The sequence below is a fragment of the Anthonomus grandis genome, chromosome 10 (assembly GCF_022605725.1).
Source record: "Anthonomus grandis grandis chromosome 10, icAntGran1.3, whole genome shotgun sequence".
Classification (NCBI taxonomy): domain Eukaryota; kingdom Metazoa; phylum Arthropoda; class Insecta; order Coleoptera; family Curculionidae; genus Anthonomus; species Anthonomus grandis.
Window position 1 is genome coordinate 12,233,716 of NC_065555.1, and position 16,573 is coordinate 12,250,288.

General features: G+C 31.0%; 1 protein-coding gene across 1 annotated transcript; it reads right to left on the reverse strand.

Moving 5' to 3' along the window:
- Nucleotides 1–454: 454 nt before the first annotated feature.
- LOC126741393 (odorant receptor Or2-like) lies at nucleotides 455–14,182 on the reverse strand (the record flags this gene model as incomplete). The annotated part of the gene is made up of 7 exons (XM_050447787.1): nucleotides 455–583; nucleotides 641–796; nucleotides 851–952; nucleotides 2,130–2,232; nucleotides 7,194–7,413; nucleotides 7,486–7,672; nucleotides 13,946–14,182. Coding segments are annotated over 7 exons (1,071 nt in total), but the record flags the coding sequence as incomplete, so codon positions are not given.
- Nucleotides 14,183–16,573: the final 2,391 nt, after the last annotated feature.

Here is a 16,573-nt window from a genome sequence, read left to right on the forward strand (position 1 = left end):
TAAAAACAAATCCCTATATTATACTGCCGAATTGCCTCCATAAAGTCATTTCATAATAGCAGTTTTAAATTTAACAGTATAGAGTACAGTGATAAAACAATATGAGACATTTTGAAATTATTCTTGTTATTCTGTAAAAATAAAAAGGCCAATATCATACGACGGGAGGTGTCTGCTTATCGACGAAAACAAGCAATGTTGTCATTATTTTGAACAATGCGTAATCGTCAAATCCTCAATCTGTATAGAATATGGTACAATGTAGTTTTTACAAAAGGTAAAATCAGTTCAACAAAGTAACTTGAATTTTAATGAACATCTCTATTCAACTTTCTTTTATCAAATCTACATCGTATGGCAAATGTGCATATTAAATAAAATAACAAATCCTATAATGCTGACATATTTATTATCTTCTAAGTATTCTTTGAAAATTCAATCATAATATTGCGTATTCTAATTTAATACTAGTTTTTTTTAAAAAGCTCTAAAAAAGCATCTGTAGAAAGAATTTGTGTTAAAATCCTTCATTGTCAGTCATAGTTACCATGAGGGTCACATACGAGTAAGCAGCTTTCATGGTCTAGAAACACTATTTTAAAATCACCTCATTAATAATGAAGCCTTACACATTCCTTACAGCAATGGCGGTATCAATTGTCATAGGAAAGAACGGCCCAACGAATAATTTTAATGGTTTCCGAGATCTCATCATTATTATGGCTATTGTTTTTTTAGCACTGCTTGATTTTTCATACCACTCGCTCTCAAATAACGCATCTGATAGCATGACGCTCTAAAAATATATATTTATATATATTTGTTTATAATTTATTTAATTTCTGTTTACCTGTATTTGCAATTCATTGGCATGCCAAGCCAATAAAAATAACTGAAATATTTGTATGAAACATAAAATGGTCAAGAATATTTTCATCGAAATGGAATTTTGCTAAAAAAATATCGTTTTTATTAATTATTCTACAAAACTAAGATGATCGTTGTATTCAATATTTTTTAAATCAAAAAAGATTATAAATTCCTATTAATAAGTTATTTATTTGTTTTTTGTTTCATCCTTTGTTTTTTTTCTCTTTTTCTTCTTTATTTATCACTTTAAACCTTATCGGTTCGTATAAACACGTCATACGTTTTCTCATAGTATGTGATAGTTTCTTTTAATATTATATTTTTAAGATCTAGTAAACCTTGTTTGCCTTACTAGTGTATTATCTTCTATTTCTGTCGGGATTATTGCATAGCTTGTTCATTTATTCAGGTTCTGTCCTATTAATGTTAATACTATCTGTGGCTTAATTTTTTGTTGTTTTATTACTTTAATTAGTCAATGACCTGTTCTTTTTGAATATTTGCTACTATATTGATTTGAGTAAACTGATGCTAAATTCTGTTCAAGAATAGAAAGTAGAAAGGAAATATTGAATTTGACACATTGTCCTTTAAAATAAATTAATATGTTCTCAGAGCCTGTAACCTAATTTAAATAAATTAATGCTATACATAAATCATCAGTTGATATTTATAAGTTTGTCAAGAAATTCACGAGAAATTTATTGATTTTTAAGAAAGTCGATAGTAGTATAAAATCAAGTAGATAGTAAATTATTCAACAAGCACTCTTTTTTTAACTTTAGCCAAGTTTTAAAACTATTTTTGAAAAAACTGAGATATCGATAATGAGATCCAGAGGAATTCTTACAGAGTATGTATGGAATGTTTCGAAAAACCCGTCTATAGAAACTACTAAATCTTTTTATATTATACTTAATATATTTTCTTTAATCTTTTTATAAAGCTATGTATTGTAAAATCTTATCACTATAATCCTTATTTTTTAGTTTTATCGTTATAAGTTTTATATTAAGCTATGAGAATTAAGGAGATTCTGAAATTATATTCTTATAGCTGCTGAATTCAGCTTACACTTCTTTTGTTTTAAAATTATTGTTTAATATGATTTCAGAAAATTCTTAATGCTGCCGAAATAAATATGTAAGAAAGCTTTTAAAATCAATAAGAAAAAAAAAATTAATTAGGACATTGGACATGAATATATTATATAAATTTACTATAGTGACAAATAAAATACCAAAAATACAAATACTTACCATCATTAAAAGGCGTATACAAGAGGCAGCAATGTTAATCGCATTAAGAAGAAATTCTATTAGTAAAATATTTTTCATGGCAAGATTAAAATCATCGACGAAACTAAAATATTTAATAGATTAATTAAGCAACATAATCTATATTTTTTAAATTAACTATTCAAATTAAAATAGGCAATCATGCAGAGAAACAGCAATATTCTGTATTAAGCATTAACTTGATACTTCTAAAAAAACTGTCCTGTAGAGTTTTTATAGATAAAATATTTAAAGTCTTTTATAGATAAATATATTTGAAATGAGGGGTTCCATTCCAAAACTGGCCTTCTCCATATTGGGAAAAATTTCACAATTGGCAAAAAACGTTTTAGAAGATTTTCAAATACAAATTTATACAAATGTAATATGTATTTACTATATAATTTTAGCATTCATTTAAATCCTGTTTATGTAATTTCCATAAAATTTATTAAAACAATATGGACAAGACAAGTTTTGGCATGACTGCATGGATAGAACAAGTTTTGGCACGAAAAAGTACAGCAATTGACTGATCTTATTTTTTTTAGTAAAAAAAGATAACACTATTTAAAAAATCGTAATTTCTTAAATTCTTAGCGAAATATCTTCTTCCACTCCGCCTTTGTAAAATTCATTATTTTCAGTTTTTTTGTCCATTCTCCCAATGCTTTTCTCCTGTTCCTCGAAGAAATTTTTATAAAATTCTAAATCATTTCTCCACATCCAATCTTCCCCATAATGAGCAACTAGTAACTTTTTGACATCTTGAACTTTTTTTTCATTAACCGCCACGCCTTGATCAATGTTACCCACTTCTATTTGATTCAATCGTCTCCCACGTTTAAAAATTGTCTTGGATTCTCCAACATCACTGTTGTAGTGTTCTTTGCCTCTAACTGTTATTTTATCACAATTTTTCTCAGTAACAATCCTTTTCGCTTTAGAAAATTTAAAGTACCAAGACTGCACACCTTTCAGATACTCCTTTGCAACTTCCTTCCAAGATTTGACACCAGAATCTGTTAAATTAATGACGGTTCCTCTTTCCTTAAATATATTGATATACGTGTTGGGGTTTGTGATTTCACTAAGTTTTCTGAATTTTTTTTCGATGATTCCAAACATATGGTCCGATGGTAGGAATGAATGACCTCTAATGGGAAAAATCAGCTCGATTTCACCAATATGGGGCGGTGCGATATTCCCCAAGAAGTAAATGCACATTGCAACCATTGTGGAGTTTCTGTTTTGCCCTCCGCAGCCATCTGCACACAATCTTATTTTGCTGTAACGCGACAAATTTATGAGATCTGATAGGCAATGGAAAACAGCTGAGGCAATTTCGTTCGAGCCCTTATGGAACTCGTGTTCTATCCAGGTGTATAAGAACACGTTAATATTTTGTAATTTAGTTTTTGAGGAACCCTTAACAATGGTAAAGTTATAAGTGTAGAGCTGGCGGCTATAATAGGCGATCTGATCTTGGACTTTTCGGTTTACCAAGTTTTTTTGACAGTCAAAAGATAAGACGAGCATGTTTTCCTTTGTTTCCCTCAACTTGGAAAAAAAGGCTTCGCCTTTTAAGATATGAACTCTTTTTTCAATTTAAAGCTTACTACGTTTGTCAATATCCTTTTCTTGTTTAATTTTTTCTGTTAAAGAACTGCAACGAGAGCAAATGTCGGATGCTGGTTATCCAAAACCAATATTATATTCAAGGCAGAATATATTCCTAAAAAAAGTTTTTTTGACTTTTAATTTACTTTCAGGCACTTGGCTATTATACATATTTTACAATTTGTTTATAGTTAAATCAGAAGCCAAATACTGTCTGCTGCTTTGTTCTGATGTACAATAATGTACATCAGAACATTGTAGTTTCTCAATAAATATTTTATAACAGCCCTTTTTTTGGACATACATAGGTTTTTGTTTTGAGCCACCACGATTTTCTTTAGGTCGTAAGCCAGTTTGTAGAAAAAACTCGTCCAATGCTTTGAATGCGATCCTTAGAAACTTGCAGAACACCTTTAAATGTATTTTGACATACCTGTATTTTGAAATTCTTTGTTTCTCGTCTTTTAATAAAATACTCTCTTTCTAATATCTAAATAAACGTCTTTTTAATAAAATATCGCCACCGACTTCCTAGATGAATCAGGTTTTCTCGCTCTTGATCTGGATGGGATCTCAACAGACATATATTTTAAAATAAAATTGTCTTGTCCAATCTTTGTTTTTAAAGAATAAAATAGGGCATGAAACTCTTTAGTATCTTGCATTGTAAGAGTTGAACAGCGGTAGGTTTTACCCGATAAATGGTGACATTTTAGAAAAACTGGTAGACAATGTAGGTACCTTTTTAATTTTGCAACACTTTTTCTACTTTGTCGGATCACTGGGACGTCGTCTGCCTTTTCCTTGTGCCACGGGTAAACAAAATGAATCATTATTACTATCCATTCTTGTTTTAATTATTAACATTTTTGTTAAATAGCTGCTTAAAAACGTAGACCAAACGCTTAGGATTTACTCATTAAAATGAGGCAAAAATAATAAATCACGCGACCACCAGCATGAAAACAAAATTCTGCGCTCTGATTGGTCGCCTAGATAAGACGACTTTTGGAATGATACAGGCGATGGATAAGACAAGTTTTGAAATGATACTAAATTTTTCCTATGCTTTTACCGTAGGTAAGGCCGAGTTTTGGCATGGTTAAGTTTGTCTAATGTATAGAGGAACATTAACAGGTCCTATAGCCACCATGACCTTATTTTTCGCAAAAAATAGATAAGGCGAGTTTTGGAATGGAACCCCTCAAAAACACGAAGTGTATATTTATGTACCAAAGAAAAATTATCAAACGAATCAAAATTCCTACTTTAGAGAACACTATATCTCCAGAAAATAAGTCCAAAGCGTTTATTCTTAACACCAAGTACTACTGCCAATCATGTTGAAAATTATAAACCAAAACATTGAAAAATCCAATAAGCATGTTAGGTGTGTTTTTTTGCCCTATAGATTCTAGTTAAAGACCAGAGTTTCTATTCACTTTCTAAATAGAAAACAACACTAATTTATTTGAACGAAATTCTTTGGAATTAAAATGCCAAGACCACATGACCTAGTGTTGTGATGATTTTGAAAGGAACACATGGCTGACAAAAAAGTTTAATCTCTGCAAATCTAGTTTTTTCTTTTCTACTTAACAGTTTAAGTATCTCCAAATTATGTGATATAAAGAAAAGCCTATAGTTTAAAAAATTAAAGATATTGGAGCGATATTGGCAACATCGCAAAAACCAATGACATATACTTACCACACGACGCGGCGTCTCTAGAGGTGTGACGAAGGTCAGCGAATATTCGGGAATCAACGTCAGCCGAGTATATAAGTAGCCATGTCGAAGGTGGGAGGTAGTTGACAGATTAGTTCGGAATATTGGCGCGATTTTTAAATCGGACATAAATAGTAGTAAAAAATTACGGTATTAATAAATATGAGGTCTGGCTATTAAATAACCTGACTGCGTGCCTAGAGGGTGTTCTAGACGGGTGGGGTAAAAAACGAGTAGTGCGTTGGGTATCTAGATATCTTGTCTATGTCTACCAAAACACGTTTTCGTCACTATTATAGTATTCGTGCAGTAGCGGTTTGAAACGAACGTGTTTTCTTCTCGTGCCGAAAACCGTGTGTGACGAAAAACAAGAGCAATGCATCAATCTTAAATTTCTCGTTAAATTGAAAAAAACTCCTACTGAGTGCTATAAATTGTTGCAAGAGGCCTATGGGGAAAATTCTCTCTCTCGTGCGCGTGTTTTTGAGTGGTGTAAGCGCTTTAATGAGGGCCGAGAGAGCACTGAAGATGACCAGCGCTCAGGTTGCTCTGTCGTGCGTGCAGATCGTCGAATGAGCACCCGGATGATTGCCGAGGCTGTAAACGCCGATAAAGAAACGGTTAGAAAAATTTTACACGGTAATTACACATGACAAAAGTCTATGCGAAGTTGGTGCCTAACTCCTGACCAAAAGCTCTTGCATCAACAGGTCTGCTCAGATTTCCTTGAAAGGTTAGAAAAAGATCCCGGACTGATGAAAAACATTATTACTTGCGACGAAACGTGGATTTTTCAATACGATGTTGAAACCAAGCGGCAATCGATGCATTGCAAGACGCCTGAATCGCCCAGAATAAAAATAGCAAGGATGGCCAAATCAAAATTCAAGGCAATGTTGATCGTTTTTTTCGACATTAACGGTATCGTGATGACTGAATGGGTTCCAGAGGGTCAGACCGTCAACCAGACTTGCTATTTGTCAGTTTTGGAAACACTGCGAGAACGAGTTCGTAAGAAGCGGCTTGAGTTGTGGAAAAACAACTCGTAGATTTTGCACCAGAACAACGCACCTGCCTATAACGCGCTATCTGTGAAGCAGTATTTGGCCGGTAAGCGCACTCCAGTGCTCGAACACGCGCCGTATTGGCCAGATTTGGCCCCGTGCGACTATTTTTTGTTTCCGAAGATAAAATCAGCTTTAAAAGGGACCCGATTTGAGTCGATGGAAGCGGTAAAGCAAAAAACGGCAGAGCTCCTAAAGGCCCTCACCAAAGAAGACTTCCAGCACTGCTTCGATCAATGGAAAAAACGTATGGAAAGATGTGTGGCGAGGGGAGGGGAGTATATTGAAGGGGAGCATTCGAATGTATAATAATTTTTATAATAAAACCCTTTTTCGTAACCAGTCGCGTTATTTAATAGCCAGACCTCGTATTTTTAGAAATCGTAAGTGATCGTGTTTAATAGTATAAATTTGCAAATAAACCAGTTTACTATTTCTGTGCATCGAGTATTTTAGTTTAAATGTTAGCAAACGGTAAAAACGCTACAATATGATAAGGGATATAAAAAGGTTCCCGATGTTTGACTCTTCTTTACCATATGTTGTATGGCTGACACTACTTAGTATATACAATACTTATATTATATTGTAATAATAGATAAATAAATAAAATAAATATATATATTTAACCTACCTGATAACAGATTGATGTTTAAAACATAAATCACGTAATGTAGCCCTGGTAACTACCTCATCATTAAATTTATCGCGAATATAGCTCTTAGCAAATTTTGTTAGACCTCTACCTAATACCTGAATGGTTTTCAGTTGAATAATTGCATGTGTCACTAATGTGAGGAATAAAACTTGGATCAGCAAGTAGCAGCCGGTGCCAACAACACAAACATGAACTCCTAAGAAGAATTTGGAAAAAAAAAAAACATTTTTTATTAAATACTAAAATTCTGATAAAAAACTTATCTTACCAATATAAAATGCCGTTTTATAATATTTATCCGTATTAAACGGATACCATAAAGGTAATACTAGAGGCTTGTCGCCAGTAGAATTTGAACGCTTATAGCTCAAATACTCTAAATAGGTGCTAATACATAGTGATGCACACGTGCATATTGATGCTATTGTTATTACCTTTAATAATTTATTTAAAACCTAAAATTAAATATTAATAATTATTGAGAAATTTGACTAAAATTGAAGTGATGGTTCATGAACCATTTTATTATACAAAAACCAAGATTAGAATCCAGAATATGCACCATTCATAAAATAGTACTGTCAATGTTATTAAGATATACTACTCTAATATTGTAGTCAAACAGCTCTATATCCATAACATATTATTTTGCATTTCCGGGGTGAAATTAGATTTACTTTTAGTGAGATCGGTAGATTCTCCTCTATCTATATTGCTTAAAAATTTATATGCAGTGTGTGTCAGCCAAATGGAATAAATTAGCTAATAGATAGACGGGAGCGTGTTGGAAAAATCGCTCAAACACGTCGATTTGTTTTTATAGTATCAGATAACGGTGGCCAATACCAACTTGCTTAGTTTAAACATGACACCCTGTATGTTAATTAATTTTTAGATTCCTCAGATCATTTTAGACATATTTTGTATACAATATCCTATACCTATCTTTGACTGTTTCGTAAATATTAAGTAAAATTCAAAAAATAACATTTAGAAAAGAAAATTATTTATTTGCCGAAAATTGTTACAACATTATCAAAAACTTATACATAATACAAATCTAAACAATAATGTCAATGTAAGAGATGTTCAAAATGATCGCCACGAACGCTTTGGCAACACCCTACCCGTAAATAGAAATTTCTTCTAACGTTACTCAACATCTCAGGTGTGATCGATCTAATTGCCAGGGTTATTCGTCTTCGTAAGTCAGCTAAGTCAGTGGGTTTAGTTTTGTATACAATAGTTTTCACATATCCCCATAAGAAAAAGTCTAATGGTGTCAGATCGGGAGACCGTGCTGGCCATTTCATCGATCCTCGCCTCCGTATCCACCGATCTGGAAATATTTGGTTGAGGTACTGCCGGACATTTATTTGGTAGTGGGGTGGTGCTCCATCTTCTTGAAACCATATCATATTGTGGATTTCCTGGATCAGGACACAAGTTGGCCAATGTTGGCACTATACTATTTTGAAGCAATTCTAAATAATTATCGCAATTCAAAGTGCCCTTAATAAAAAAGGGACCTATGATCTGATCTTCAATTTTTCCTGCCCACAAGTTAAGCTTTTCAGGGTATTGAGTACTGTCTTCGCTCGTCCAGCGAGGATTTTCCCTAGACCAATAGCGGCAATTTTGACGATTGGGATGACCGTGAAGAGTAAAGGTGCACTCATCAGAAAACATAACATGTTCTAATTGGATCACATTGCTGTCTAACATTGCCATCATTTGTTCACAAAAATACATTCTCCTGTCCAAATCGTCTTCCATGAGCTCCTGGGTGGGTATAATTTTATAGGGATGCATTTTGTTTTCTTTTAATATTCTAATAACTAATGAATAGCTAATCAGTATTAATCTACTGGGGCTGCTTTCCGAGAAGAGGTATGTGGGTGTTCCTCAAACTCAAGCATAACAGCCAATTTGGTATCCTCACTTATTGCATTGGCAGCTGCTTTTTTTACCTGCCTAACATGACCCAACTCGCGGAATTGCTTTTCTATTTTACTAATTGTCCCTTGGGTTAGAAGCGGCAAATTTGAAAATTTTTCGTGAAAAAAGCGAGCTACTTCCATTTGCGTCCGTGTATTATTATTTCCATAGCCAATCATCTGTAGAATTGTTATTTTATGCATTTCTGTTAAATGAACCATTTTTCTGGCTTGTAGTTAATGAAATTCAAACGACTATAGCACTGACGACTACTTCTGTCATGCAACATGAGTCAACATTAAGTCTGGCGTTTTAAACCAAAGTAAACAACAATTTTTAGTTTTTTTTTATTCTCATATCAATAAAATTGAATGCTGAAATAGGTTTTGCTTGCTTTATCATTACCAAGACCTAGATGGGCAAGAAGTATTAACTGTTTTGTAGAGAATCGTGAAAAATATATAATTTTCTTCTCAAAATGTTATTTTTAGAAATTTACTTAATATTTCTGAAACAGTAAGGTAACAAAAAGATAGGTATAGGATACTATATACAAAATATGTCTAAAATGATCTGAGGAATCTAAAAATTAATTAACATATAGGGTGTTATGTTTAAACTAAGCAAGTTGGTATTGACCACTGTTATCTGATACACCCTGTATAAATAATTTTTATGAAAAAAAATGCGCAACTATAAATACCAATCGACGTGTTCAAGCGTTTTTTCCAACACGCTCCCATCTATTTATTAGCTAATTTATTCCATTTGGCTTACACACACTGTATATATAAGCAATAAGGAGGATCTAAATACTCCTAAAAGTTGCTTATACATCTCCTTCTAAGCTAATAGTTTAGCTAATAAGGGTCGAATTAGAGCAACAATAGACCGTAAAGAACCCTGGCTCAGTGAATTATTACATCAAAATGTTAAATAAAAGCAGATTTAAAAAAAAAGAACAAAAATGTCTTACTGCATTCACCAGGAAGGCATACATCAGATAATATTTTTAATATAATTTATTATACAATGATCCGAAAAAGTACAAACATTTACAAAGTGTTCTTCCATGTCACCTAAGGAACAACAAAAAAAGAGCGAACCTGGTATAGCAGATCAGACGTGTAAATAATACATAAAAAGATATACCGCAAATCATCTACTGACACTAGCAGAGAACCTAAAATAGTGGAGCATCTCAAGATTGATGAGATCAAATACCTTGTTATAGTATAACAATGGATAGGAGATAAGTGAGGCATTCATGATTTTGGAGACATCACTGGTAACGTTGCTAAGTGCTGTTGATGTACTATGACAATCCCTGAAACTAGATTGAAGTGTAGGCTATATGTGTATAGGTGCAAAAAAGTTATTAATCATGTCCGATACCAATATGTATAACTCTAGCTCTAAGAGATCACACCACTGCAGTTTTTTATATGGTTAAATATTCCACTCTATTCAAACAAAGAATAAAAATCTCAGCCAACACGAGTGTTACTTTAGATATTACTATAAAGTAAAAAGTTTCACTATAGCCATGATGTTGGTGAAGGGATGCCTTATAGCAATGATATTCCTTAGATAATTGTCTACATCAAAAAATTTATTACAATGAAGACCCCAATTACTTAATTTTGTGTTTCTTTCAAATTATTTTTTAATTTTATAATATTTTTTATAGAATAAGTTATATAAGGTTTGTATAGTTTACGAGATCTAATTGTTTTGAAAGGAGTCAATTTGTCAAAGAGCTGAGTCAGTTCAAGAACAAGCTTATCGATGATGTCGTCAAAAGATTCCCGTTTATTGAATTTATGAGAATCTCTATAAATGAAAAAAAAGATAAGTTAACGTTGTTTAAGTATAATGTTTTATTTTAATTAGGAGTAAATAAGCCCTAGGTCAGCCATGCTATGTTAATCCTAATAATGGAACCTCATCAAATGAACTTAAAGTACAATCCACACAAATGACGGTTGACAACCAGGCTTACTGATTTGCAAATGATTTGAGTTAGCTTATTAATTACTATTGTATCAATAACACCCTACTGCTATATATAACATATAACATATAACACCTAACTGCCTATCTTTAAAAAAAGAAGGCCTATTCATAATATCCAGAAAAAAACAGACTGATCTGACTGAATGTTTTAAGTCAGTGGGATCATTAAAAAATGTTGTATCTGCAGTATTGCAAGAGAAACTATTTGTCATATAAGCACACAACCCTCCACTTTTAGCCAAGCGATCACTACATAATAGGTAATAGGCAGAGACACTAATCAGGGTAGATCTGGGTAGTTACTTATTAAGGTATCAGATCAAAAAAAATTGATATTTTTTATGAAATTTCATGAATGATTTACCTTTTATATGCCTTAATTTAGTGGTTAGAGGTACCGATGGGAATAATAGGAGGTGGCCATATATTAGTGTCAATTTGTGGAGAAGATCTGCAACTATTTCATCATAATTATTAATTTATAAAATCTAACAGAAATACGTCATATTTAGAGCCTAAGCTTATGATTTCTTGAGATTTATTTATGATGCTATCCTGTACATAAAATAGTATCGGCTTTGGTTGTGTCAATAAATATCAAATACCTATTACTAGCACTACTAACTATCATTCTATTTATTAAGGCATTCACAAAATTAGTCCTATTAAAATCTATCAGTATATTTGTTAGGCTTAAAAATGTATTCACTTAACACACAGTTAAATCTATATCTCTATTTATGAATGATATATGAATAATATATTTATTACGTTTTAAGAAAGGCGCATCTTAAGTTTCAAGTATCATTTTAAGTATTTAAAGAATTAAAGAAAAAAATTGTGTGAGCCATCACATAAACTTAAAATATCGATTTTCTTAACTCATTCAGATCTGCAATATTCTTGTTGAAATTATGAATTTTCTTTAATTTTGAAATAATTTCTTGTTCAAGGAGGTTGTTTTGTAATTGCCAGTTACGTAAACTTTATCGCAGAATAGAATCTTTCTTCGTTTTCTGGTTTAGAGCCTCAACCCTTTTTTTTCAACTTCTTCCTCCAAACTCCCTCCAAAACCCCAAAATGATAATGCAGTATTGCATTTAATCATATTATTTTTGACCTCTCGTAAGTTCTTTGGCTTTACGGTCTCGTTCTGAGTTTAAACCAGTAATTATAACTGTTTCTCCAAATCGACTTTTTCGGTCGATTCAATTAATTTGAATTTTTATCCAAACGCAATCTCCAGAGCAAAGTATTTTATCTTTTCCAAGCCTTTTATGATTTTTCAGATCTTTCTACGCACACCTGCGATGGCAGCATTAAAATATCTGATGCAGACAAATTTATTATAAAGGTTAGTAGTTTAGCAGCATTTGAAACTAAGCTTTTCATCCTTCCTTTCTCCGAAAAGTTGGGACAATATTCTATGATATATAGTATATTGTATATAAGACTCGATGGGTAAAGTTTAAAGAAATAACTATCTTGATTTTTATTGTTGTTAAATTATTAGTAAACTGAGCAATGCTTTTTTTGCTTATACTAGTGATCTTGTTACCTTAGAGGTTGAATTACGGCAACCTATTCAACGTAAAAACGCGCTAAAAAGGTGTAAATCCTGGTACAAAAACCACTTTTTAATTTTAAAACAAACTATCAGAAAATGCAAAAATATAAGAGCGAAGTGACGCATGTATATCTCACCAGACATGTTTTTATTATCTTTTTTATTATATTAAAAACATATTCAATATTGGATTGTTCGATGAAAGGCAATAAAAGATACTACATCAACAATCCTAATAGTCTTGGAAATCTGCGCATTCCTAAAAGAGTTCTTCAATCCTAAAGTTACATAAAAAATATACGAATGCCTGGTGATGCAATAAGAACGTTGAAAATATAACGCAAATAAATCGTTACATTTATAAGTAAAAAAGTCAACATTTAAGTCGTTGGATAGTTACGAGAAGCTTGGAGGTAAATCCTACGTTGATATCAATTAATAATCTCTTTATAATGCTTACGTTGGATATGGTTAATATGATGCTTAAGTAGAAACACCAACATAGGAGAGGTAAAGAGAGAGAAGAACTGGATACAATGAACCGTAATTTTGAAAATTAAACATTCTGACTGAAGAGGTTTTAGGATCGTAAATCAAATTATCATTTACAAAACACTATTATGATATAAAAAGAATTATGATGGAAGAAACTTGACATTTTGTGGGCAGTGTATGATAGATATAGAATAAGAAACTTGTGAGTGATTGTAAAAAGTGTGGAGCGGGAGCTGTCACAAATAGATTGTTTATCTCTTTCTTACAAGTCAAACTAATTAGTTATGTAAATTTCTACATGTCGATTATATCTTATTTATTTAATTTTCGTAAAAAGTTCTATTTTTTTAAGAAATGATTGTCTTGTTGACAATTGGTTTCATTAGAGATGCAGTTAAAAAAAATAGTTAAGTTGTTAATATTTAATTGAAATACCTACATGCAGAATATTGTGGCTTTAAATCAAAGCAAATAGATTATATATCGTCCATGGCAATAATTAGTCAATATTTAAAAACCTTTAAGCTTTGGCTTGAAAAACGTCTTTATTATGTCTTCCCAATATGGGCTTAGAAAGGGTAGTATTACTTTAATATAAAGCTTTCATACACACTGCCCTTTATTAAAATATTTACGTCCTTAAGTGTGTAGATAGATTTTTATTTCATTTAAAGCCTAACAACTAGAGATTTAAGAACATGTTTAATCTTACCCTTATATCAGTTTCAAAAACCTTATGTACTTCCTTTGGTTCATCACGGTACATTAAACGTTCATTGATTTCACATTGCTTAACCAAATTTTGTACATTATCCGTTTGGCAAATAAGCACTTTTATACCCAAAACGAATACGATAATGCAATAGCCGATATTTTCTGAAATTTTTTCAAAATCTTTCTGTTTGAGCACTACAGGAGTGTTGAATACAAGACCTATCCAGAAGAGAAGCAGTGATATTTGAAAAATAATTGAGTATAAAATGTAACAAAAATTAATAATTTTGTTATTTGTCAGCTGCAAACGCCAACACCCTGTAGAGATCATAATAATTTTTAAAAAATTCTTGGACATTATTGTTGTATAAAATGTAGTAGAGCAACCAAGTGAAATGCAATTTATATTTTTTGCCTAAAGTATAATTTGCACATGGATAAATATTTTAGTACGGTATTTTCAGCACAGTAAGTTTAGAAACAAATTGGATTTTGATTAAAGACTTCCGATAAGCCTGGTATCTATAATCAAATTATTTCACTATGGGCTGCTAATATATTATTAAATTAGGAATATAAATGTTATGAAAGTAATTACGTAAGCATCTAAGCAGTGGTTTTAAAATTATTTCAGATTCTGAAAAAAAGTTCTTTTCTGAGAAAAAACAATATTTCTGTCGTAATCACATCTAAAGTAAGTAAAAAATTGACTTATCTACGTGGAAAATTTAAAGTATAATTTCAATCAGCAAAGATTTGCAGTTTTATTCTAATATTACTAAAGTATTTTATTTCTTATAATTTGAAACTGATTTTAAAAATAATAATAACAAGAACCAGTTTGATAGTCCTAGTAAAATGATATGTTCTGGTTTTATCGGTTCAACAATTATGAATAATTCAGTAGTATGTTTATATAATTTGCCATATGAAACAGAACAATTTTTTTACAGCTCAATTTTTTTACAGAACAAAAATTGGCTTAAAAGTATTTAAAAATTTGTTTTGATTTCCCTATGATTTATTATATTATTTATATTGATTTTTAAATTTATATGCTAAGATGTATTAAAACTTAAACTATTAAAAAAATAGTTTTTATCTACTTTAATCATACTAAATGATATTTATTTTTTATAGTTCCCTTTATTTTTATATTAATGGTCACTTGTTCCAAAGACCCTTCTAACTTACCTTGTATTAAGCTTCGGAGGTTAACCGAAGGAATGGCTTCTGGTTTAAGACCCCTCCTTGAATTGAGCTTAAAGAAATAAGAAGTAAAATATTTTTTTTATGCTTAGAATTATTTATTCCTTTTTTCACAATTTTAAGGCTTAGGAATCTAAATTCAAGAATTAATATTGAGCCTCTTAAAAAACCAGGCCATCTGCTGTCCAGAGATTTAAATCTAAAACTGTTTGACATTTGAACTTGTCATTTTCACAAAGAGAAAGCTTATTGCAATAACTATTTATGCAAATGCAATGTCGCCAATGCCTGTATTCGATTCAGAGTTTTTACTGTTTATATTTCAGTTCTTTTACAACAATATATATAATTCACTGCTTTTTTAAACATTTTCTTGTATTCCGTCGTCAACGTGTCAATCAACTTAATAAATATACCTAGACTGCCAATTCAATGAAAGGTAAATCACAGATCACAAATATAGAGAAATGCGTGTTGCCTAATGCACAGACAGAAATTCCATTGACGTTGTTGACAAAGACGGGGGCAACCATCTTGGGTGGCGTGTGGCGGGTAATTTAAGCCTGATCTATTGCGCGATATTTAAATTTGAAGTAATTTGCAGAATTACAGAAGTTGATGCGTTAACTGACGAGTGATGAGAGATATATTTAAATAGAATTTTATTTTAAAATACACTTATCAGTTTAGAAATACCCACTTTTTATTAAATTTTTTAATTTTAAACGCTTGGAAAAAAATTGTTCATCTCAGACATCCCTCATCACTTTATTCAAGAACTAACAAACACAAATATTATTTGATTTAAATTTAGTTCTCAAGATATTGCTTATTTAGGATATTTAAAATATTAAGATATAGATACTTACCAATAATTATAAATTGGCACGATAGGTATGTGGTAATGTGTCTCCAACATTTGATATAAAAAAAACAAGACAAAAAAACTAAATTCTTTTAAATATTTTATTTTAAGATGAATTAAAATAAATTTAAGAATAGGTTTTAAAACATATAAAAATTGTTACAATATATTCTAAATTAAATTTTGTAAACTGTAAGTATGGTATTAATAAGACCTGTTATGTAAAAAATGGAATTGTCGCATGTATAAAGCATATTCTAACTGAAAATCCTAATAATTTCTAGATTTTCAGAAAAAATTACCTGCTTTTTTTGTTTTCATAAGAGTTAAAAATATTATAAGAAACATGTAAATAATAAATTAAACATATATATTTTTAAACCATCTATACAATTGTAACAAAATAATATATATCCACATATGGACAACAAAATCTACACTCTAATAAGAACAAGAACTGAACCTATTTCTTGAAATAAATCTGGCTTCTCATTGTGAATAAATTAATTAATAATGACTAGATATAACACAAATACATATGTACAAGTTAAT